The 26429-nt window shown below is 41.5% G+C and overlaps 1 protein-coding gene across 3 annotated transcripts in view; it reads left to right on the top strand.

The window, feature by feature from the left end:
• PER2 (period circadian regulator 2) overlaps window positions 1–25840 on the top strand; it is a 71320-nt gene extending 45480 nt beyond the window's left edge. For 2 of the 3 annotated variants that reach the window (XM_045030655.1, XM_045030654.1), the window contains 9 exons: window positions 101–257; window positions 357–487; window positions 1961–2164; window positions 2392–2652; window positions 5560–6416; window positions 16971–17157; window positions 18505–18697; window positions 20499–20649; window positions 23624–25840. In XM_045030655.1, the coding sequence (XP_044886590.1) occupies window positions 101–257; window positions 357–487; window positions 1961–2164; window positions 2392–2652; window positions 5560–6416; window positions 16971–17157; window positions 18505–18697; window positions 20499–20649; window positions 23624–23773 (2291 nt within the window). In that variant the 3' untranslated portion in view covers window positions 23774–25840. The remainder of the gene's footprint in view (window positions 1–100; window positions 258–356; window positions 488–1960; window positions 2165–2391; window positions 2653–5559; window positions 6417–16970; window positions 17158–18504; window positions 18698–20498; window positions 20650–23623) is intronic. The other variant, XM_045030656.1, reaches the window with a different exon arrangement.
• The last annotated feature ends 589 nt before the right edge of the window (window positions 25841–26429 follow it).

The following is a 26429-nucleotide window of genomic DNA, read 5'->3' as shown; positions in this document are numbered from 1 at the left end:
GTCATTCAGAAGAAGGACATAAATTAGGGTTTGATTTACATCTGCTTTATTTTAAGAGTTATGAAGGGTTAACTTGTAATAAGCATGAATCTTTATACAGAAAAAACAAATTGTTCGAGTGTTCGGATGGAAGATATAACTGAAAAGGATACTGTAGCCATTGCTGCTCATAAGAATGTGGTTACAGAGGAACTGGCTTGGAAGGAACAGCCTGTGTATTCCTATCAACAGATTAGTTGTTTAGACAGTGTCATCAGGTAGGCTTCCATCCAATGTGTATTGTTGGTGTGTAAACTGTTTTTAACCCCTAAGTTTGCAACATTTTTATTTATCTTTGTTAAACACTTATTATATAGGTACTTGGAGAGTTGCAGCATACCTGTCACAGTAAAGAGAAAATGTGAACCTTCGTCAAACAATGCTGCTTCACTGAGTTCTGATGATCACAAGCGAAAAACAGCTGATAATGCCATAAAGCCATCAGGAGGTATTAATTAACCTAATTTTTAATTAGGATTTAGTAAAAACATCAGTTCTGTGTAGAACATTCTCAAGTATGGATTTTTTTAGGTGGAGAGGGAAAGAATGCTCATGTTCGATTTTGACAGTCTCATGTCTAGCAAGACAATGTGGCCGTGAAATCAAAATTCTAAATAACTTTAGCTTAGGGTAACTTCTGCACTGTCAAAGACAATTGATGAAATGTCTTCTTACAATTTCATTATCTGTGTACACTGAACAAATCATATTAGTGTTAGATTTTTGAAAAGCTACATAAAATTATGAAAATTCATGAATGTTTGCAGCTTTTGTAGTTTGATAATCTGTTTGTGGTTAAGATTCCCTTAATTTGTGAGTTTCTGAAGGCCTTGACAGTTAATCACAATAGAAATAACTATATAATCTTATTTTGGTTTTGATGTTTGAACAGCTGTGTTTGTTATGGTAATCACACAAGTGCATTGAGCATATTAATATACATATATAACTTTTTCCTGGGGGTCAAAGCTAAAGGAAATCAATTAAGAGGCAAGCATTGGATATGACTAGTTATAAATAATTATACAATTTTAAAGTAACCAAAGATGCGTTGTACTTTTAAAAAGAGAATTCTTGATGGCTATCACATCTCCAATAATAATAATAATGGGAGATATACCTATCTCCTTGAACTGGAAGGGACCTTGAAAGGTCATCGAGTCCAGCCCCCCTGCCTTCACTAGCAGGACCAAGTACTGATTTTTGCCCCAGATCCCGAAGTGGCCCCCTCAAGGATTAAGCTCACAACCCTGGTTTTAGCAGGCCAATGCTCAAATCACTGAGTGATCCCTCCCCCCCGTATCTAAGGTTGGCATAATTGTTGGAAAAAGGAGTAGAAAGGGAGGCAGAAGGAATATGTAAATAGGCATGGCAGAATTTTATTTTTATTTTTTATAATTTTGACAGCTAATATTGTTTTTAAGCATTTGTTTTGTTTTTTATCTTTTTAAATGTTCATAATCGTTGGAAGTTATGGGGAGGGTCAGACAATTATTTAATGACAGTAGACATTGAGATTCAAAAAGCTAAAGCTTTATAACTGTTAAAACACAAATTGTCAACATCACATGTCAAAATATATCCTTAAATCAAACACTTAAGTTCTCAAGAAGCATTCTTCTTACTTTGCCTGTCTGTAAATTTCAGCTGTTATCGATGGAAATACGTGTGTGTGTGTGTGTGTGTGTGTGTGTGTGTGTGTTAGAAGGTAATAGTATGTTGTCTTGGAAGTTGGGGTAATATCTGATATAAACACGTTGGCCCTTGCTGAACTATTGGGAATGAACAGAATCTGAATAACTTTGCTTTCTTCTCAAAAGCAATTCAGTCTCTGGCATTCTGTGATGCAGGCGATTGATTTTTTTTCATTAGCTTATTTCATGTTTCATCTAATGAAGTTTTAACGTTTTCTCTTCTAAAGAAGAAAGAGTGCTGTTGAAAACTCATATAGACCCTGCTGTGTTGAAGACATCTGATAAATCAAATGGTCCTCCGGTAGTTGGTGCTCACTTAACCTCTTTGGCTTTACCTGGGAAACCAGAAAGTGTTGTATCCTTCACCAGTCAGTGCAGCTACAGTAGCACCATAGTTCATGTTGGGGACAAAAAACCACAACCTGAATTAGGTACAGTACTTATTATTGAGATGAATAGCTTAATTAAAGACATTTTACCACTGGTTGATAATGGAATAGCTAATTACAATGGGATGATGTACGCTTTTTTGTTGCTATAGAATACTGACAGACAGACATTTTAGAGTTACAGTGCTTTTATTGTAAAGTCTTAATTTTAAAATTAGCAGAATATTTTGCCTCATTTGCCTTAAATATTTTTTTCACTTTTGTTCTAGAAATGATAGAAGATGGTCCTAGTGGAACAGAACTCTTAGATAGTCAACTTCTTGTCCCTCCATCCAGCGCTATACATGCAAACCAGGAAAAAGAGCCATTTAAGAAGCTGGGACTTACAAAGGAAATCCTTGCAGTGCATACACAAAAAGAAGAGCAGAGCTTTTTGAATAAATTCAAAGAAATCAAAAGATTCAAGATTTTTCAATCCCGCTGCAATTACTACTTACGAGATAGACCCAAAGGACGTCATGGTGAACGTGGTAAGGCAATAGTTGTTGTCTTTTGAACTTTGTTTTAACCATTAAAGTTATCTGTGAACAGAAAAAAACATATCTTAGATGTTGCAGGTTCAGAAGCTATTGTTAAACCATGGATCACTTTAAGGGTAGTACAAATGCAATTGTCATTTTTCTTTGGCTAAAGTTAGGCTTCAGTGTTCACTGAACCCTGATATGAAATCCTGCTCCTTCCAGGAAGCTCAGAACGGAATGGAGAAGGGACACGGGTCTGTAGGGCACAGTGGTATGTGGAAACAATAGAAGGGAACATTATATGTACAATAGGCATGGATAGTTGTATCTTTCATATTGATAACTGGCATCAATTACAAATTGAAGATTTATTGCATTTGAATGTAACGAATGTATAACGGGGTGGTCAAACTTACAGGCCTTCTGAGCCACATACAACAATCTTCAGAAGTTTGAAAGCTGGGATACACCTGCCAGGAGCCGGGGCTTGGGGCTTCATCCCCACTCCTGCTGAAGCCCCTACCACACTGCAAGGCAGAGGTCCTGAGTTCTTCCGCCTGACCCCCAATTGGTAGGCAGAGAATGGGGAGACATGGGGGGCTTGCAAGCTGCACTTTAACAGTAAAAGTGCCACATGTGGCTCATGAGCCACAGTTTGACCTCTGTTGATCTATAGCATAAAATATAAAATTGGTAAGTCCTTTAAACGTGAGATGTTATGCTATACCTGTGATGGGGTGTATAGATCCCACACAGATGAGGAAGGCCTCAGAGTCCAGGTGGTGGAGCTAGCCCCATCTCTCCAGCCCTGTCAATCATGCATGATAATTAGAAGGCTTTTAAACTGCAGTTACCTGTGGGGGAATGGGGAGGGGAAGGAGCAGGATTGCCCGAAGCAGCAGACTGTAGGAGTGACTCCTGAAGCTGTGGATGGAACCCCTAGCCAGAGACCTTCACCATAACCCAGAGGAGAGTAAAGCAGACCTCAGAGGCCCAGCCAGAGCGATCTCCCCAAAACCCACTACTTTGGTGCTGGATTGCTGGTAGCATTTTAGACTTGCCAAACACACCCAATTACTGGGGCTGCAGAGAGGAATTATCCCTGAACATCTTGGGGGTTGTGACTTTGATTTTGATCCCCCATCTGGAGAGACTTAAGAAGGCCCACAAAGGGCAGAGCACACACACCCTTGCAAATAGTAAGGAACTGCGCAATGTAGATAACTGGGCATGGTTAGGTTCTCCTATCCTCGCAGTGGGGAACCACCAAGGATTCTGTTACTAGATCTTTAAAATATAAATCAACAAAACATACAGTAGAACCTCAGAGTTACGAACACCTCAGGAATGGAGATTGTTCGTAACTCTGAAATGTTGTAACTCTGAACAAAACGTTATATTTCAAGTTTTACAACTGACCATTGACTTAATACAGCTTTGAAACTTTACTATGCAGAAGAAAAATGCTGCTTTTAACCATCTTCATTTTAATGAAACAAGCACAGAAACAGTTTCCTTACTATGTCAAATCTTTTTTTAAACTTTCCCTTTATTTTTTTAGTAGTTTACATTTAACACAGTACTGTACTGTATTTGCTTTTGTTGTCTCTGCCGCTGCCTGATTACATGCTTTCAGTTCCAAATGAGGCGTGTGGATGACTGGTCAGTTACTAACTCTGGTGTTTGTAATTCTGAGGTTCTACTGTACTACAAGTTGCCATGAAAAATTATGACAAAATATTTCATCTATGAATCTCTTGTTTGAAAATCAAATCCATAAAAGTAATATTTAAACTTGTATGTGTGGGATTGTTCTTCACTTCTATAGTGTGTATGATCAATATTTTAACAGAAGATTCAAATTCCACTAACCTCTTTATGATAGGATGTGAACTTCTACAAATTGTGTGCTAGTGCATTTTACATTGTTTTTAATATTAATGGGGCAGCCTCATCCCAAGTTTTGGAACCAATGGATAAATGTAGTTATAAGTAATTTTGTGATGGTGATGAATGAAAATGATCATGAAAGATGGTCATATTATCGGGTAGGGAACTAAAGTATTAGCTGAACTGATTTTAGATCAGCAGTGTCAAACTCAGTCTGAGAGGGCAGAATTCAATTTTTAATTATGGCTCATGTACCATGTAGTTATTGACATCTACATACTATGCACAATCCACAGCAAGGTGTTTAACACCACTGATAATCAAGAAACTTTCTTTCCTGCCTTCTGGCAAGTGTGTGCCAGAATGGAGATTTTCAAACGTGTGAAATTTATGAATTTCTTTCATCTATCAATCCAGTTGACTACTGACACCAGTTTAGTTCGTAACAAAAAGAAAATTTTAGTGTAGTCTTCCACATAAAATAAAGCAACACGCTCTTCTACATAAAAAGACCTTTTCCTAAAAAAAAAAAAAATTGCCACACCACTTCCTAGTTTTGCTACATCTTTTGTTCTGAGTTTATTTCCTCTTTTCCTTGCTTGAGAGTCTTTAGAGTTTCCTCCCAAATTAAAGGCCTGTGTGGCAGTGATTCTCTAACACAAAGAGGGCTAGAATTGCATTTCTATAGTTGCTGTTTTTATTGACTAGAGAGAATTCTAGAGGTACTCACCCCTCAAAAACTGAAGTCACTGCATCAAAACTGTTGGCCAAAGGGGTGAAGGACTACATTTGGGCACAAAATGCACAGCTTTTCCCCCCCTCTTGATTTTCCTTTCTCTGCAATTGTGCTAATACAGCTGCTCCTGCAAAGTTTCTGTGCCAGAGGCAGAAGAGTGAGCCTGACTACTCCCTAGTCAGTTCCATTCTGTTGGAATAGAGCAACAGACACAATTTTCAGCAGCTTCTGAGAATGACTTGAAGGGGACACTTCACAATTTGATATAATTATTTCCCACTGTGTTCTAGGTGCTCGTGGGCAAAGAAATGGTACTTCTGGAGTAGATCAGACCTGGAGGAAAAGTGGAAAGAACAGGAAATCAAAACCAAAACGAATTAAACCACAGGAATCCTCGGACAGTACAACTTCTGGACCTAATCCCCCTCATCAATTTCCTCTGCAAGGCCTAAATAGTACGGCTTGGTCACCATCAGATACTTCTCAAGCTAGCCATTCAGCCATGTCTTTCCCTGCTGTTATGCCTGCATATCCACTTCCGGTTTTTTCAGCAGCAGGAACTGTGCCACCAGGTCCTGAGGCTTGCCTTTCTGGTTTCAGTGATTTACCAGATTCTGGAAATAATTGTCCTATGCAGCCATCACCGTTCTCTGCACCTCTTGTAACACCAGTGGTAGCACTTGTGCTCCCCAACTACATGTACCCTCAAATGAACAATAATTTACCCCAGACACTTTACAACGGCCAGCCTAACTTTTCTGCTGATCCTACTTTCTCTTCACAGTCAGTGTTTTCAGCACAGCCGCCATTAGCTGTCCCAAATCCTTTCCCTCAAGAGACATTCTTTCCAACACAACCATTCCATTATAATACACCAGCAGAAAGTGAAAAGACTCCTGCCATGGAATCACGAAATGATCCATCCCGTTCCTCCACGCCACAGTCTCTTGGTCCTCAAGATCAGGCCTCACCACCTTTGTTCCAGTCCAGGTGCAGTTCTCCTCTACAGCTAAACCTTCTGCAATTAGAAGAAACCCCCAAAAGTGCTGAAAGTGGAGCTGCTGCTGGTTTACATGGAGCTTTAATTGAAGGAGGAGCCACAGGCAAACCCATAACTGATGACAGCAGCAGAAAAGGATCCTCTCCTGTAAGTATTGCATATAGCTTCCAGGGAAAAAAAATACATCTTTACACTTTGAACATAGCTATTCTTCATAGTCCATGTGCAGAAATACTTCAGAAAAGTTTAAAACTGAGTTTCTTGTCCCAACAGTAATTCATGTAACATCAGTTTCAAAACTGTACAATTTTGCTTTTTTGCTGCAGAGTTTCAATGTAATCTCCTTAAACCTACCCTCAAGTTTAGGTTGGAAATTCGGACTTTTCCAGTGAGCTCATTCTAGTGCAATAAATTACTTTAAACTTACTCTTTCCCTGAGGGAAAGAAGAGAAATGAAATTTGTTTTCATACTGAACAAAAACAGCATGCTGTTTTGTTACTACTTTTTTTAATTGCTTTAAAAAGTTTATAATATAAAGTTAGTAGAAGAGGTTTGGAAATGTATTATGTATATTGCAAGACCTGTTACATTTTATTCAGTTAATATGAACACACAATATTCTTTTTGCGAAGAGAATTGAACCTGATTCTAAGAAACCGTCTTAGCAACTTAATTATTTAAACTGTTTGGTTACAAGCTTTGAGGGGCAAATAAGTGGAAATATAACTGTGGACTAAGCACACATTTTTGTAATTTTAAAATCCAATGTACAGTACATTGGCAAATGAAATGAGGAAATTAATATATGTATCTCTACACCATTTTAGCTTTTCCTTGGTCTACTTGATATAGTAAAATTGTATGGACCATCAGTCAGTTTCCCTTTACCTCAGGTTCCTTAAATTTCAAGGATCAACATGTGGGTGTTGATTTTGTTGAATTTAAACTCTGAAAATAAGAGGATCTCTGTTAGAATAATGTTTGCTATACAGGATTTAACAACATTGAGGTAGGCTAATAGATGATTTGGACCCCTGTTAGCCCCTTAAAAATATGTGGGGGGGGGGAGAGGCATGTGCATGCACATACCCAAGATATGTATACTGTTACTTGTGTACTTATGAGTCATTAAATATTATGCAGTTAATTGTAGTAAATGATATAGCAGCGTTAACCTGTATGGAATCCCTAAAAATAGTTATTGGGAATGTGGATTTTTGATGATGTTGTTGATGCAAAATGTATTGATGCTAATGCATATGCCCTGGAATTCCTATCTCCAAAATGTTAGGACCTTGCCATCACCCAGTGTTTTATTTTCAACACTAAAATCTCTGATGCATTTTACTTTAGTGCTCATTGGGAAATCCCAGTCTATAATCATAGAATCCTAAAATATCAGGGTTGGAAGGAACCTCAAGAGGTCATCTAGTCCAACCCCCTGCTCAAAGCAGGACCAATCCCCAGACAGATTTTTACCCCCGTTCCCTAAATGGCCCCCTCAAGGATTGAATTTACAACCCTGGGTTGAGCTGGCCAATGCTCAAACCACTGAGCTATCCCTCCCCCTTGCAAAAGAGTTAACCAATATGTATAATTTTTGCTTCATAGAACTGTTGTCTTACAGTGGCATGTGTGTGTTTAAATTATGCTCTGTGGAGCTATAGCCATTTTCTTGGCATATTAAGCAAGATCCAGATACCTCTGTGTTGGTGCAGAGAGAGAGAGAGTGCACAGTGAATGCCCTGTGATTTTATAAGTCTTAACTAGTTTAAGCAGACCATGCAATATTCTCCTCTTAAAGGTTAATTAGATTAAAACACTAAAAAAACAGACTAATCCATATTTAAGGTTGGTCAAAATTTTTTGAATTTAGATCTTTGGATGTGGTGGGGGTTTGTTTGTTTGTTAAATTTTATTTTAGACAAGAGGGGGAAGAACTTTTTTTTTTTAAACACTATTCTACCCACAATGGATCATAAAGCTTATTATTTTAAGTGGGGGAAGCTTTCAGGTAGTGAAACAAATAGTCCGGTTTCATTTCTAGAGTACAAAGTGTGCTTACTAGATGCTTTTCCTTGTATCAGGTTTTCAACCAATGAGTTAATGTAATAGGTGCACCTCTACAGAATACTGTGTGAGAAACTTGAGAGGAAAAATTCATTGTTGACAAATACAAAGTATTGTACATTGAAAGGAATAATTTGTATTACTCATGCTCATCAGTTGGGTTTGAAAGTAAGTAACTACATGGAAAACAACTTAATGTCATTGTGAACAGCTCAATGGAAACTTCTGTTCAATGTGCAGTGGTAGTCAAAAGCAAACAAATGTTAGAATGTATAAAGAATTGGATGAAAAATAATACTGAAAATATGTCATTATCTGAGCCAATGGAATGTCCTCATGTGGCATAGTCAAATGATCAATCGTGATCACCCTATTTCAAAGAGAGAGAGAGCGCAGAAATAGAAGGGTCCAAGAGATGATGAGAACTATATGGAGAGGGATTGATAAAATTGAGACTGTTTAGAAAAGAGACAAATAAAAAAAGAGACGGCACAAAGAAGGTAAATTGTATGCTTTCATTTATCCCTTCTCATAACACCAAAAAAGGAGACATAAACAAAAATTAAAGGCAACAAATTAAAACTGACAAAAGGAAATACTTGTTTACATGATACATGATTAACCTACAGAATTCTCTTACCAGTAAATATCATTGAGGCTGACAGTATAATATGATTTAAAAAAAATCAGATTTATATAGATGAGGATATCTAGTTAAATTAGATAAGGTGTTTTTTTTAATTAGCGTAAAAGTTAATATTAATAATATTTTAATACATAACCGCTAACTCTCAAAAATTGGAAACTTCCCCATTGGGCAGTTTATTCTATAATTGTCTGTAACAGGTTTTCTTGCATCTTTTTCTGAAGCAGCTAATGCTGTCCATTTTCAGAGACTGTTGGACTAGATAGATTACTGGTCTGAACAATTCATATGTGTAACTTTTCTTAGGACTCTCTCAATCTTGGTCAATTTCTTCATCTGACATTCTTAATTCTGTTATGTTGCATTTCTTAAAGAAGAAAAACTCTGAACTTGATTGACTTGAAATAGAAACTGATGTACTAATTACATTTTTGATATCTTTCACTTTTGCAAGATGATAGAGTGGAAAATTCAATTTTCATAAACAAGCTATTTCTGTGTTTATGCTAGTCATGAAAATTAAACTTACTGAAAGTTCTACCTTTCCAGGTCGGAGTGTATCATATACTATACTTGAGCTAATTTTCTATTTTTAATATATTCAGTCAAAAGCTTGAATCTCCAAGTATCCTTGACCTAACTTGCAGCAAAACCTTTACAATATAACTGTAAGGCTCCTTTTCAGTTAGAACCTGCTCTGAGATGTAGAAAATGTTTCCTAGTGTCTTACTTAACCACTAACAGTTCATCTTGTTGACGCTTTCACTGTAAACTTTTCTTTCTTGTCTGAGCTTCCTAAAATGTTTGGTACATATTTTGTTTCATAAGCCTTCAAAGCATAATTTTAATGTACCTGTTGTGAAATATTTTACTGAGATGGATCTTTTCAACATGAAAGAAAGATGGGTAATACTTTCTATACAGGTCTAATTTGCTGTTAGAATTAGTCCATACAAATGTCACTTCTAAATCCTCTGCCCAACCTCAATTTTTAGTCACCCCGCAAAACTTTGGGCTGGTCTACACACATGTTCCATACCCAAAGAAACACCAATGTAGTTACAATGGCATGTGTCAGTTTGGATCCCACTGTAGATGCACATGTGCCTCATGCCTACAAGACTGGATTTTTTTTTTTGACTAGCAGTGTCCATAGCTGTACATGTGCCCTGTGCTGCCTCATGCTGCTATATGAGGGCTTAAAAGGTGGCATGGTCTCTGCCCTCTCTTGGTTCCCTTTTACCACCAGTGACAGTAAGACTTGCCCTAGCTGATATCTTGAGTTGGTAGACCTTAGATCAGGGCGGGCAAGCTTTTTGGTCTGAGGACCGCATCGGGTTTCGTAAATTGTATGGAGGGCTGGTTAGGGGAGGGGGTCGTGGCCCGGTCCCCACTGCCTATCTGCCCCTCCCATTCAACACCGCCCCCCCCCCGTTCCCTGATGGCCCCTCTGGGACCCCTGCCCCATCCACACACACCCGCTCCCTGTCCCCTGACTGCCCCCGGACCCCTGCCGCCTCATCCAACCCCTCCTCTCATTCCTGATGGGACCCCTGCCCCATCCCAACCACCCCTTCTCCCTCCCCCCAGATTGCCCCCAGAACCCCTGCCCCTGACTGCCCCCTGCCACCCCATCCAACCCCCCCTCCCTGACTGCCCCCTGGGATCCCTGCCCCCATTCAACCCGTTTCCCCCCCTGATCACCATCCACACCCCCATCTCCTGACCTCCGTCCAACCCCCACTGCTCTCTGCCCCCTTACCGCACTGCCTGGAGCACTGGTGGCTGGCGGTGCTACAGCCACGCCACCTGGCTGCAGGCAGGCCACGCTGCCACCACCACCACACAGCACAGAGACTGGGTTAGGCCGGGCTCTGCAGCTGCGCTGCCCCAGGAGCTCACAGCCCCACCACCCAGAGCACCGTGCTGGCGGCAAAGCAAGCAAGCCGAGGCTGCGGGCTAGGGGAAACAGTAGGAGAGGGGCCGGGGGCTAGCCTCCTGGCCAGAAGCTCAGGGGCCATGCAGGATGGTCCTGCAGGCCAGATGTGGCCCACGGGCCATACTTTGCCCACCCCTGCCTTAGATCCAAGCTTCAGATAACCCTCGTAAAGTACAAGCCACAACTGAGGACTTGTCCTTTGATGGCTCAGAATTGTTCATTGAAAGGACTGACAGTGTCCTATTCTTGCTGAAAGATCCTATGGTGACTTTATACTTCTGGGGATCTGTGCTCCTCCACCCTTTTGAAAGGCTTCCTCCCCTCAGCTTGCGTATCAGCAGAGGCAGCATATATAGTTTTACAATAGACAGACAGAATGTGATGCAAAGGAGCATCTGAAGTACAGGAGGGGACAACAGCTTTCTCAACCTTGACTCTAAACTCTGTTATACTGACACATCCTCAGATGAATGAGGTGTTCAAGAGCAGCACCAGAACCAGTCCACAGAATATGACCACCTTCCCCATCCCTCTTTATGAATCCTTCTCACAGGAAACTATTGGAAACAGAAATGGCCTCATCTAGGAGCTGTAGAAGAGTTTCCCCAGGAACATAAGAGGCTTCAAACTCCTGGTACTTCTGAAGAAAAAAGGAGGTCTTTGTCCTGTCCTAGATTTGAGGAAAAATGGAGCTCCAAACTCGACTTGCAGGATCCTTCCACATCTCCATCCATCTGGTCCACTAGAAATACCTAAGGGTCACAGTGGGTCCCAACCATTATCAGTACAGGTTTCTGCCATTTGGACTCTCTATAGCATCAAGAGTATTCACCAAGTGCCTGCCTGTAGAGATGGCACATCTAAGAAACCAGGAATCCCCATCTAAGCAACTGGCTGATAAGAGGAAGGTCCCAGGAAAAGATTGAAACAGCCCTAGATCACGTTCTTTCCCAGTTGGGATTCCTGGTGAACTACAAGAAATTGTCCTTTGCAGTTGGTAGAGTTAATAGGAACTCTGATCAACTCCAGATCAGCAAAGGTATCTGCTGGAGGACAGGTTCGGGTCCCTTTAGTCAATTAGCGCATGACGTGTGATCAAATTGACAATAGCACATACATGCCCTGAGCTTTTAGGCCATATTTCTGTATCAGCATATGTGACACCACTTGCCAAACTTAATCTGTGGACTCCACAACAGTATCCAAGCATCATATGAGCAGATGAGTTGTAGTTTAGCCCCATGTCCTACAGGATCTCAGGTGGTGGCTAGATCCACTGAACATGAGAGAATATTCTTTTCAGTTCCTTCCCAGTGATTATGCTAGTTACAGATGTCAGGAACAGATTGGGGCACCCACTAGAACCACTTTCAGATGCAAGACTCATGTTGTCAGAATCATCTGAAGCTCTACATGAATTTCTTGGAACTAAGGGCTGTCAGGCTAGCCTCCGTGGCTTTCCTGCCTGTTCTTCAAACTCTGTAGTGCAGACAGATGGCACATTGGCAGAGCACCATTTATAGTGGCAGTGCGCTATATAAACAAACAAGGGTGCCCTCAATCATCCCATCTCTTTTTAGAAGCCACAAAGTTCTGGGAATGGCGTCATCCACCTGCGGCAATCTTGGTAGCTCTAAATCTTCTGGGAGTCAGCAGTGACCTGGCACACTTTGAGCTGGAACTTAACTAGTCTTGAGTGGTCACTGTAGAAATCCATTCTTGACCTGATATTCTACCAGTGTGAGACTCCCTACTATAAACCTCTTTGCCACAGTGGACAGTTTCAAATATAGGGACTTTTGTTTCAGAGGGGATGTGAACCCAGCCTCCCTTCTAGAAGCCTTTCTTCATTTGGTCTCAAGTACTCCTATGTTTTCTCACTGATCCTTCTTCCCCCCCATCCACAGGATAATATCCAAGATACGATGGGACCATGTCTACAGTTATGGTAGCCCCTACTGGCTGAAGCAGCTTTAGATGTTGGATCTCGTGCATATGTCCAGCCAGCCTCCCAGTATGCCTTCCCATGTGTCCCGACATATTGTCTCAGAACCAGGGTCAAATACTTCACCTAGACCCACAGTCACTACACCTAACTGCCTGGATGTTGATTGGATGAGTAGGACTGACAGACTACTCCTTATAGGTTCAGGAAATTGTTTTACAAAGCCAAAAGACCTCCAACAAGAGGACTAATTCCTCAAAGTTGAAAATATTTTTTTTTCCACCACAGGGGCAGCCCAAAATCCAATACAGGTTCTGATATCAAAGATTCTGGTCATAGAGCTCCTAAAACAGGCAGGATTGGCATTTAGCTCTAGTCTACCTGGCTGCAGCATCAGTGTGATATGCTTGGATAGTCATTTTCAGTCTTCTCTGACTCTACAGTGTCAAGGTTTCTCAAGGGCCTTCTTCATCCCTGGCCTCCAATTAGAGACCCAACTCCCACATGAGACCTTCACATTGTCTTCCTGCAACTTATGGAACCTCCATTCAGACTTCTATCACAGTGATCGTTATACCACCTCACCATCAAGACTTTCTCTCATGACCATCATGTCAGCATGGAAAGTCAATGAACTCCAAGCATGTATGACCAAAACATCCTTCGACAGGGACACAATGGTGGTGAAATTGCACCTTAAGTTCCTCCCTAAAGTGGTCTCAGAATTCCTGAACCAGTCTATTATCTTACTGCTTTTCTTCTTGAAATTGCATTCTTTGCTGGGGAAAAGAAGCTTCATACTTTAGACGTTTTCAGGGCCTTCTCTGTTATCTCAACAGGACACAACCTTTTAGACTCTCTTCACCCTTCTCTGCATGGCCATATCCAGCGTGTTGAAAGGTCAAGTGTAGAAATATCAATACACACAGTGTATTTCCACTTCCTGTCGGTTGGCTAGCAAGCCTTTTCCTCCGGACATTAATGCGTACCCCACTAGGGCACAGGCAGCAGCTTCTGGAACATGCCAATCCTCGAGATCTGTAAGGAAGATGCCTGGAGCAACCCGCTAACTTTTGTCAAGCATTATGCACATCACATGGCTTCCAGGGCAGATGCCAAGTTCAGAGGAGCAGTACTTCAGTTTCTGTTTGACTGATATAGACAAGACACTCCCTCACACTATCCAGGTACTGCTGCAGGTACATACTGCTTGCTGGTCAACTTCAGTGGAGTTCCACACTGTCACATACTCAGAACAGTTACTTACCTTACAGTCACAGGCTTTTTAAGATGTAGTCAATGTGGATCCTATGACCTGTCCCCTGTTTCCACTTTTAGCACTCCTCAGCAATACACGCCTTGTATTGCAAGAGAACTGAAGGAGGGTTGTGGCCACTCTGCTCTTTATGATCTTGTGCAGGTGCACAAGGAGGCACAGAGGTTTTCTTAAACACAAAAGAACAGCTTACAAGAAGTGGAAGATTGGACAAATAACCAGGGAGGAGTATAAAAGTATTGTTCAGGCATGCAGGTGTGAAATCAGGAAGGCCAAATCACACTTGGAGTTGCAGCTAGCCGGAGATGTTAGGAGTAACAAGAAGAGTTTCTTTAGGTATGTTAGCAACAGGAAGAAAGTCAAGGAAAGTGTGGGCCCCTTGCTGAATGAGGGAGGGAACCTAGTGACAGAGGATGTGGAGAAAGCTAGTGTACTCAATGCTTTTTTTGCCTCTGTCTTCACAGACAAGGTCAGCTCCCAGACAGCTGCACTCTGCAGCACGGTATGGGGAGGAGGTGACCAGCTCTCTGTGGAGAAAGAAGTAGTTCGGGGCTATTTAGGAAAGCTGGACGAGCACAAGTCCATGGGGCCGGATGCGCTGCATCCGAGGGTGCTAAAGGAGTTGGCCGATGAGATTGCAGAGCCATTGGCCATTATCTTTGAAAAATCATGGCGATCGGGGGAGGTCCCGGATGACTGGAAAAAAGCTAATGTAGTGCCCATCTTTAAAAAAGGGAAGAAGGAAGATCCAGGTAACTACAGGCCAGTCAGTCTCACCTCAGTCCCTGGAAAAATCATGGAACAGGTCCTCAAGGAATCAATCCTGAACCACTTAAAGGAGGGGAAAGTGATCAGGAACAGTCAGCATGGATTCACCAAGGGCAAGTCATGCCTGACTAACCTAATTGCCTTCTATGACGAGATAACCGGCTCTGTGGATGAGGGGAAAGCAGTGGATGTACTATTTCTGGATTTTAGCAAAACTTTTGATACAGTCTCCCACAGTATTCTTGCCAGCAAGTTAAAGAAGTCTGGGCTGGATGAATGGACGGTAAGGTGGATAGAAAACTGGCTAGATGGTCGGGCTCAACGGGTAGTGATCAATGGTTCCATGTCTAGATGGCAGCCGGTATCAAGTGGAGTGCCCCAAGGGTCGGTGCTGGGGCCGGTTTTATTCAATATCTTCATTAACGATCTGGAGGATGGTGTGGACTGCACCCTTAGCAAGTTTGCAGATGACACTAAACTGGGAGGAGTGGTTGATACACTGGAGGGTAGGGATAGGATACAGAGGGACCTAGACAAATTAGAGGATTGGGCCAAAAGAAATATGATGAGGTTCAACAAGGACAAGTGCAGAGTCCTGCACTTAGGACGGAAGAATCCCATGCACTGCTACAGACTAGGGACCGAATGGCTGGGTAGCAGTTCTGCAGAAAAGGACCTAGGGGTTACGGTGGACGAAAAGCTGAATATGAGTCAACAGTGTGCCCTTGTTGCCAAGAAGGCTAATGGCATTTTGGGTTGTATAAGTAGGGGCATTTCCAGCAGATCAAGGGATGTGATCATCCCCCTCTACTCAGCACTGGTGAGGCCTCATTTGGAGTACTGTGTCCAGTTTTGGGCCCCACACTACAAGAAGGATGTGGATAAATTGGAGAGAGTCCAGCGGAGGGCAACAAAAATGATTAGGGGGCTGGAGCACATGACTTATGAGGAGAGGCTGAGGGAACTGGGATTGTTTAGTCTGCAGAAGAGAAGAATGAGGGGGGATTTGATAGCTGCTTTCAACTACCTGAAAGGGGGTTCCAAAGAGGATGGATCTAGACTGTTCTCAGTGGTAGAAGATGATAGAACAAGGAGTAATGGTCTCAAGTTGCAGAGGGGGAGGTTTAGGTTGGATATTAGGAAAAACTTTTTCACTAGTAGGGTGGTGAAGAACTGGAATGGGTTACCTAGGGAGGTAGTGGAATCTCCTTCCTTAGAGGTTTTTAAGGTCAGGCTTGACAAAGCCCTGGCTGGGATGATTTAGTTGGGTTTGGTCCTGCTTTGAGCAGGGGGTTGGACTAGATGACCTCCTGAGGTCCCTTCCAACCCTGAGATTCTATGATTCTAGGTGTGTGGCCCCAGCGCAAATGGCTTGTGTGTCTCCGGTCTTGTGCGCAAAGGGTGCATGTGAACCTATAGTGAGATCTACACTGTGTACAGCATTGTGAGGAGCCATGATTAGAAAAAATACTGTTACTGTATTATAAAAAAGTATAGTTATTGGTACGATCCCCTAGAGTGCACTAATTATAAACTAGTATAAAGATGCTTGTACACATGTAGCTTCCTCCCCTAGGGAACTGTGTGTAGACATGCCTTATTTTTTTTCCTCTTACAGCAATGGTGATAGCTATTTTTTTTAAGTTAAGTTACAATAGGGATAATTCCTAGTCTTTCCTGTCCCGTAGAACCTAGATGCTGCAGAATAAGTCAGATGGCTCCAGCACAGTGAAGTACATTAATACGGTCCCTTTGACAAACGATTTCCTTACATTGAAGAGAGATGTTTAACTTGTGTTGAAAAAGAATATGTAGTTGAAATCTAAATGAGTTATTTGACTAAAAGATTACCTGACAAACCTATTAACCCTCCTCCTTCTACCTCCTTAATTAATTATCAGTCAGACTACCTGTGTGTTGTGCAGCTGTCCCTTTTCTCTATGAAAAGGTACTGTTACTTAATTTTATGTAACGAACTGAAGTCTGTCCCATATATTTAACATAAATGTTAGTGAATAAATGGTCATGATTTCATTTTCACCTTCCTCTCACCCAGATTGATTCTCCAATGGAAGCTCAAAATAGTGATGCTCTCTCGATGTCCAGTGATTTACTTGATATTTTACTTCAAGAGGATACATATTCAGGCACTGGCTCAGCTTCATCAGGAAGTGGTGTATCAGCAGCTGCCGAGTCGTTGGGATCTGGATCCAACGGCTGTGGCATGTCAGGGAGCAGAACAGGTAACATTTACTGGTTAAATATAATCGTGCCTTGTGAAACATTAAGAGGGGGATTGTAAGCTATTACAGATATCACTTTTACCTCAAGAGCTTTACAGTAAAATCATACTCTTTTTTAATCTAATTTACAATCCTAATCTTATGATATTTAAAAATTTCATGTAGCTTTATTTGTCTCGGGCTGCTGTAATAGCTTGTTGAAAATGGAGAAATGTAGACTTCTGTTTAAATGTTTTTCTTTGGGCTGCATTTGGAACAACTAACATATGCTATCTTAGTTGTAGAGAGTCTGTGGCCAGGTAGGAAGATATTTGAGGTAATTGTGACAAATCAATAGATAAGTTTTTTTTCTTCATTTTCTATTTAAAAGAACTAATTTAAACTGAAAAGTATTTGTTTCTTTAATCAAAACTAATGCTGCAGATCTTAGAATAATAATAAAAAAAAGCTTCTGGGTAACATTGGACAATGTTCAGATACTCCCCCTAAAGCGTTCAGTCCTATTTTTAACTGGATTTTGACTACAGATAGTGTGATAGGGTTCCTTAGCTGCAGTCTTTTCTGGGTAATAGCCCATAGGATGATGAATATGTATTCTATTGACCATTCCAAACTTTCTATTCCATGTTTGGCAGCAACAGCTATTGTGGAAAACTTCCCTCTGTAGGATGTAGGACGGGGTGGGCAAACTTTCTGGCCCAAGGGCCATATCGGGGTTGTGAAACTGTATGGCGGGCCAGGTAGGGAAGGCTGTGCCTCCTCAAACAACCTGGCCTCGCCCCCTGACTGCCTCCTTCAGAACCCCTGACCCATCCAACCCCCTCTGCTCGTCCCCGACTGCCCTGACCCCTATCCAGCCCCCCCGTCCCCTGACAGCCTCCCACCGAATCCTACGCCTATCCAAGCACCCCTGTCCCTCCGGAGCCCTCTGCCCTTTATCCAACCCTTCTTCCCCCCTCCCTTCCCCCCCCCATGTCGCTCAGAGTGGCAGGAGCTCGCAGCTGCGCTGCCCAGCCCAGCTGGAGCCAGCCACCCCGCCCAGAGTGCTGGCGGTGCATCACGCTGAGGCTGCCGGGGAGAGGGGACAGCAGAGGAGGAGCCGGGGACTAGCCTCCCCAGCCAGGAGCTCAGGGGCTGGGCAGGCCGTAGTTTGCCCACCTCTGATGTAGGAGGTTAACACAGATGATCTACTCAGAGACTTTTATGTGGGTTCTCTAGTGTACACCTCCATCAGGCATTTTGATTGGCTAAAAGGGTTTTCCTGTTACAGAGGAAAGCATAGTTCAAACAATGTACTAAAATGGAACATGTGACATTTATTATAAAAGCCACTTTTTATTTTTAAAGGCAGTAGTGAGACAAGTCATACCAGCAAATATTTTGGAAGCATCGACTCCTCAGAAAATAATCATAATACAAAAAAGAACACTGAAATGGAAAACAGTGAACATTTCATTAAATATGTCCTTCAGGATCCTATCTGGTTACTGATGGCAAATACAGATGACGCTGTTATGATGACTTACCAGATACCATCCCGGTAACTCTAAGTTCTTTTATTCCTGTATGAGCTAAGAGGTGCAATTTCACTAAAGATTATCTGACCCTGAATGGACTAAGAAGTTATATCATTCTGCTTTTCAAGCTTGCTCCCTTTTTAGTATGCTTTCTATTTACTAGCCTAAAAGATTAGAAAGATGGATGTATTTGATAGCTATAGAAACAAGGGTAAGTCCAATTTAGTAGGATTAATATGGTTCTAAACTATGGTATTGGCTGAGGATGTACAGTTACTGACTGACAATTGTATACTTACAAATCCTTTTAGTCTGACTAGTTAGACCTCTATCAGTTGGAGTGCATGGATTAGTGAGGTGATTGTAGTATGCAAATCACTGTACTGTTGCTATTTCACTTAAAACGTATACATTCAAATGCTTGCCTCCTGTCTAAATTCTTTCCCCACCCTATAAACGCACACATTCCGTGCTCCTCACAAAGCCCCACTCTCTGCACCTTAGGAAGGATAAGGACCCACAAGCAGTGAGTAAACCCTTAATTTAAAACATTTGATTTGGATTCTCCTCCTCTATCTGTCTTTCAGTAACTTATCAAAACTGCAAGTAGGTGTGTGAAAAGAGAAGCCTGTTATCTCCTGTGAGGAGCGAAAAGGGAGATTGGACTTTGACCTCCAGATTTATAAAGTGATTAACTTTAGTGCTCCCTATTAATCTGATATAAATATAGACTTAGTGTATGTCTACACTACAAATGCTACTGAGATACAGCTGCACCAGTAGTATAGACCTTACTACAGCAACAGAAGGCGTTTTTCTGTCACTGTAGTAAATTCACTCCCGTCAGCCGAGCTACTGCCTCTTAAGGAACAAGTCTTTGGTCAGCCTGTGTCTATAATGGGGGTTAGGTCAACCTAACTCCATCACACAGAGGATGAAATTTTTCACAGCCCTAAGCGATATAACTAGTTTGAGCTAAGTTTTAATTGTAGCCCAACCCTTAGAATTTCTAAGAGTAGCAACAGGTGCAAAAGTATATTGTTCCAGTGAACAGTGTCTAATAACCAGAGATTTAAATCCACCAGCATAGAGGCTGATATGAAAGACAGTGGAAGTGCAACACCTAAGTGAGAAGCCAACCCATTCCTATTCCTGCTGGCAGGAAAGGAGAAGGTATTGGGATTCCTACCAGGGTGCTGTCCTTTGACTCTGCTTTGGGGTTTCATCTTCCGTATCAGCATGTGACTAGTAAATGGTCAAATTTAATTAAACACTCCAGAACCAAATTCCCCACCCCCTCTGACTGCTGGAAAGGAGGAATGTTTTCTGTTTCTCTGTAACTTGAAATTCCAGAGTTGCCTGACTGTGCTGCCTGTTGTAGAGGAACAGATCTCCTTTTTTCTGTTCTAACCCCCATCAGAAAGCCAGACTCTTTTGAGTTCTCCTCTCTAGTTAATATCTCTAGTGTCTGTATCTGCCCTAGATCAGAGCTGTCTTCAGCAGCAGCAGAATGCAACTGACAACATTCTTGTCAGTTTCACAGATGCTGCCAGCAGGTTTCTGAAGAGTCACTTCAGGAAAGCAATGAGCTAGCAGCAGAAGCACAGGAGTGGTCTGTCTGCAAACTTGGGAAGATGCTGACACAACCATAACATCTTTCAGACTTACAATTGGTTGTAAATTTAACATAGATTCATGGGGGGTGAGGGGTGAAGCTTTAAAATGTTAGCTTTCCACAATATATTTGTATGTGCAAGCCAGATAAAAATTAGACTTTAGGTCCTTAAAACTGTGAATTTCAATTTCTAAATACATTTATTTTAGAAATGTGGAAATGGTTTTAAAAGAGGACAAACAAAAACTAAAGCAAATGCAGAAATTCCAGCCAAAGTTTACAGAAGAACAAAAAAGAGAGCTTATTGAAGTTCATCCATGGATCCAGAAGGGTAGATTTCCAAAAGCAGTTGCTAATTCAGTAAGTTTAAATGGATTAATACTACTCTTTATTACGTAAGTCTTTATTTGCTGTTGAGACTCATTTTTATAGTTACACAGAAAACTTGATCAACTACATTGAGAGACAGTGCAAAGATCTGGAGTTTAACTTACAATAATTCCAGATTGTTGCATTAAACATGGTAGAGCTCAGCGCTGTTCTTCTAGCCTGCAACACACTTCTTCCCATGCTACAGGGAATGACAGTCCAGAACATGTTTGCAGGGTTGTTGTAGCTTTGTTGGTCCCAGGATATTAAAGAGACATAGTGGGTGAAGTAATATCTCTTATTGGACCAACTTCTGTTGGTGAAAGAGAAACTTTTGAGGTACACAGAGCTCTTCTTTAGGACCTGAAGCTCAAAAGCTTGTCTCTTCCACTGACAGAAGTTGGTCCAATAAAAGATAATCCAGGTCATGATAGACAACACAACAGCAATGTTTTACATCAGACAGCATTCCGTCCCCTTTTTTTGCCAAGAAGTTGTCTGTCTCTGGAACTGATGCATTTACCACCATGTTATCCTAGCCACCTTACGCTTGGCAAGCTTGCAGAAGTTTTTAGTGGTTCCCCTCTGGTGTTACCTGGACCGGTAATCTGCTAGGTCACCCCAATCCTTGACTCTGGGAGCCAGCCTTACCCTCCTCTGCTGTGAGAACCCCCACTCCTGGGCTGTTCACGCACAGCCTCTAGCATGTAAGCGGCTCCTTGGATTGTGCAACCAAATGAGACTAGCCAATATCTCCAGTCCCAGACACAACCTTAGGAACCTCTGTCTTGCAGTGTCCAGTTATGCCAGCTGGACACTGCAAGCTTATATGAGTTTGTCAGTTTAACAAAGAAATGTATATGCACCAGGCTTGTTATCCCAAGGGGAGTCTCTGACACACTTCAGACCAAATGCACTGCTTCAGGTAGAATAAATAAACAGATTTATTAACTACAAAGATAGATTTTAAGTGATTATAAGTCAAAGCACAATAAGTCGGATTTGGTCAAATGAAATAAAAGCAAAATGCGTTGCTGATCTTAATGCCCTAACAAACTTAGATGCTTCTCACCACAGGCTGCTGGTTGCCCTTCAGCCAAGCTCTCCCCTTTGATCAGCACTTCAGTCTCTTGGTGTGGTGGTGTCTGTAGATGTAGGTGGAAGAGAGAGGAAGAGCATGGCAAACATCTCTCCTTTTTATCATGTTCTTTCTTCCCCCTTGGCTTTGCCCCCACCCCTTCAGAGTCAGATGAGCATTAGCTCATCACAGTCCCAAACTGACCAAAGGAAGAGGAGGTGACTCACTCGAGAGTCCAACAGATCCTTTGTTGCTGCCTAGGTCAGTGTCCTTTGTTCCTGAGGCTAGGCTGGGTTTGTCCCATATATGCCCCGATGAGGTGTGAACTGCCCATCTGTTCTTGGAGAGTTTTTGCCTGGGCCTGTTTTAAGCCACGAGGACAAATTTTCAGCCTCATAACTATACATGAAATTACAACCTATAACATTACTGTAACAACAATTACTATAACTTGACTAACAATGCTCAGTGCATCATGAACCTTCTGAAGACACCTGACATGACAAACTTTGCATTGGATACCACACAATCATATTATAAGGATGAACATGGAGGTGTCAAGGAGGTTCCCTTGAGGCACAGAGCATCACAGACTACCTCAGCAGATGGTTTGCAAGTGACCACAAATGGACCGTCAAAGATTCCATCATGTAGAACGGGTTCTCAAACTGGGGGTCGTGAGGTTATTACGTGGGGGGTCACAAGCTGTCAGTTTCCACCCCCAAGCCCCTCTTTGCCTCCAGCATTTATAATAGTTTTTAATTTATAAGGGGGGATTGTACTCACAGGCTTGCTATGTGAAAGAGGTCACCAATACATAAATTTGAGAAACACTGATATAGAACATTCACATATAAAAAATAATTCTTCCTTTGACATAGGTGTAGCTACGTCAAGGGTTAGGTCAGCTTAACTAATTTTTCACATCCCTGCATGCAATGATGGATTATCCACTGGTCCCAGGAGGCCCTTGCCTAGGTGTCCTGGCCAACTGGGGGGGCTCAGGAAACATGGGCACCTCGTCCCCAGCAGACAAGGGGCAGGGTTGGGGCCAGAGACTCTCCAGCCGTGCTGGGACTCTGCCCACAGCAGCTGCCTGGAAGAGGGCCTGGCTGGGAAGAAGCGGCAGCCTGCTCCATGGAGAGCAACTCCATCCTGCTCCCTGCTTGGGTCTGGCTGCCAGGAAGGGTGGGAGGCAGCCAAATGTGGCTAGGGGGGAGGGAGAGCAGGAGAACAGAGAGAGCAGGTAATGTGGCAGCGGGGAGAGCACAGGCCCTGGGCTGTGGGCAGGAAGGAGACATGTAGGGAGGTCATGCATCCTCCCCTTTAGTTTTGTGCCCCCTCCCCCAGTATAGGGAGGCACCAGTCGGCCTGGATAACTCTGGGCAAGTGGGGTGCGAAAAGTACCAGTGTCCCGAACCCCACCTCCCACAGAAGCACAGGGCAGCAGGGGAAGCCCCAGTGCCCAGTCCCATGCTGCAGTCTAGAGACTGGAGGAGCTCTGGCTCCCTGCCGCGGCCTCAGGGCTGGGGGAGCACTCGCTCCCCACTGCAGCCCTAGGGCCCAGGTGGGAGAAGGAGGGGGCAGAGCTTCTCTGGGCTTGGGGCTGCAGTGGTGGGGGCGGGGGGCAGAAAAGAGCAAACGGGCTGCAGTGGGGGGTGGAATGGGGTGGGACGGTGGATGGAACGGATGGGGGAAAGGAGCAGAACGGGGGCGGGGCTACAGGCGGAAGGTGTGGGGAAAGGGCCCCCCACTTGCTCTGGTCCAGGGATGCACTAAACCTTAATCCACCTCTGCCTAAGTGCCACATCTATGTCGACCTAACTTTTAAGAATTGGTTCACTTAATGCTTTATGAGGATATGTCACTATCGTATTTCTTTTGAAGGAGTGTATTTACTGTGAGGTCAACACACGAAGCCGCTTTGATACACCATATAACGAAGAAATCCATGAAATGGAACTTAATGAAATGATTGAAGCCAGTGAAGAAAACATCTTGGCTACCCTGAGTCAAATCAGTGAAGAACAAGCCTAATATTTGGCACTATTTAAAAAAAGCAGCTGCTTTAAATTACAGTGATTCATCAACATGTCTTAAAGGTTTTAAAACTTCTTTCTAGTTAAATGAATTTGGTTTATAAAACAAATGGATTTTTTGTTCTAGAAAAAGGTCATTTGTGAATGAATCTCTTTGAATGGGTCAATCCCTTATCTCTCCAGTACATTGTTGGAAACAAAAATCTTTTATTTAAAAACAAAAAAAAGGATTAGACTCTCACTTAAATGCCTAAAACTTTTCTATAAATTGTAGAAGCTTTCATGAAAGCCTATAGATCTGGTAATCAGGTTAATTAATGCTGCAAAATACATAGTTTAGTTATGTTTTCTTCAGATATCCACAAATTGAATTTACATTTTGGAATCACTGTTAATTACTGAATTAGTCCACTATATTGAAGAAAAATGTTGATACTCTGTGGGTATTTTGATTCACAATTCCTATCCTTTCTTCAATTGATCCCATCTTCTTTGTTCCCTTTCATGTTATTTAAATGCTGGAAATATTTTAATAGCATATTACCAATGTCAATATCTAGTCTTAAAATTTTTAGGTCACAGATTAAAATTGTGAATGTATGGGAGAACATAAAGGAGTGCCATGAACTTTGTAGTGTTTTATTTTCATGAGCATTGAAACGTTATGAACTATTCATTACACTGAAATCTTAGTTCTGAGAATTTGTATCTAGTATATGTTCAAAAACTTGAACCGCAGAAAAGAACACTGCCTATCTACCACTGCCTGTTTGTTAAACTTGGTATAAGTTTGTGTACCCTTCTTTCTAGTTCGTTCCTTCGTTAAGTTGGCCACCAGTCTTTCAATTCTGGCTAAATAAACATTAAACATACATGTGTTTAGAGAGTTCTCTCAACTTCAAGATAGTTGTTATACACAGAAAAGGATTTTAGAACAGTACTCATTTCATTATATTTGGTTACTGAGTGATCTTTAGCTATGTGGGTAGAATCCTTTGCTGTCAGGAAGTTTACTTGTAGTACCTCTGGAATTATATGGATCTGGATATTTGTGCATTAGATGCAGAAGCTGTTCTTTTATATTGCTTGGTAATGAGAAGAGGACAAAAAAGGGTGGATTTGCCAATGAGTATTGAGATAAAGAACACTTAAGCTTAGAATACTTCTGGATGGCAGTACTGAGTCTGAAGGGTAACAGGGGAAAATGTATAAAGAGGTTCAGCTGCAATCAAAACATTAGTTTTAATGTATCTTCACTTAATGTGTTTACAGTTACTACAACCGTATTTCTGGTGTTTTTCATCTTCATAGCTTGAAGGCAGAACTTATGAATCTCATAGAATCACAACTTACTAGTGACCATTTCACTTTAATGTTGTATGAAACACTCACCAGCACGATCTCATACTCCCATTGTTTTTGGGAAAGAAGATCAAACTTTAAATCTGTGTAAATATTAAACAGGAAACCGAGTTTAATCTTTCAGTGTTTATAAAGTCCGATGTACTAGATGTTTTGTGCAGAAATTAAGCCGTGCAGATATACCAGCATATTGCGCATATTCCATTATTACATGCAAAAATATATTATTTTAATTGGACCAGAGTGATTGAGAAATAAAGCTTTAAGAGTGCAATCTCTTTAAGAGTACAAACAACTTTCAGGGACTTCTCAACCACTTTGTAATTTTTTTTCACCATTAGCATGCTTTTCTGGTTAATTTTTTTTAACAAACGTCTTGTAACTTAGTGAAAGGGAGGGAAAAGGTGTATTTAGAGCATTTTGTAGATGTGTTTACACAACAACATACCCTTGTGTTTTTTAAAGTGTGTGCATTTACAGGGTAGTAGTAAAATATTTTCCTGTAACTTTGAAATTACAAATCTCCACTTTTAGATAGGTTGGGAAAAATTATAATTTATGTTGTAATATGATTTGTGACATAACCTTTTGTCAGCAGTGTTTTCTGTACACCGTGCAATATCTTTTGGTTTTGTCACTTGTGACTAATTTTTATGACTTTTTGCTTTTTAGAAAACTGGTAAATAAAACAGATATATTTTTAGCTGCCTTTTTATTTATTGACCTTTTACAGCTGGGGGTAACTATATGCCAGTTATACCTAACACATGTAAACTACTTTTTCAAACATGAAGATTATACAAGCTACTAATAGCTTACCTATACCAAAGCAGATAAAATTAAATCTTTGCTAACTTCTCAGAATAGTAAATTTAGTGTTCAAAATGGAAAATGCAACCTTTGCTTGCTGAAAATGTGGGTTTAGTGGTTCTGGGATTCAGGATAAAGTGACTGGCAGGGGAAGCACCTAATTTGACTTCAGTTTGTTTTAATGTGAATTAATGGGTGTTAGCTGTTCAAAAACGCCAGAAGGCGATGTTCTCTTGCTTGTTTTTTGTTACATGTCAACTAGACTACTATCATTACTTCTTCTCTCGCCCTCTTCTAAATCCTTGTAACAAGCAGGTGAGGAAACCAGAATTCCAGTTTCACCCCCTGAAATTCAGTCATGTTTAATCACTATTAGACACACCTTCCTTTGTGGTATCAGTAATGCTGTAGAGTATTAAAACCCAACACTTCAAGCTAAATTACTTTCCGTGTGTGTGTGTGTGTGTGTTTTCTATAAGTTT

This window comes from Mauremys mutica, chromosome 9, assembly GCF_020497125.1.
Source record: "Mauremys mutica isolate MM-2020 ecotype Southern chromosome 9, ASM2049712v1, whole genome shotgun sequence".
Taxonomy (NCBI): Eukaryota; Metazoa; Chordata; order Testudines; family Geoemydidae; genus Mauremys; species Mauremys mutica.
The sequence above is the reverse complement of the archived record's forward strand: the minus strand, read 5'-3'. Positions and strand labels throughout refer to the sequence as shown.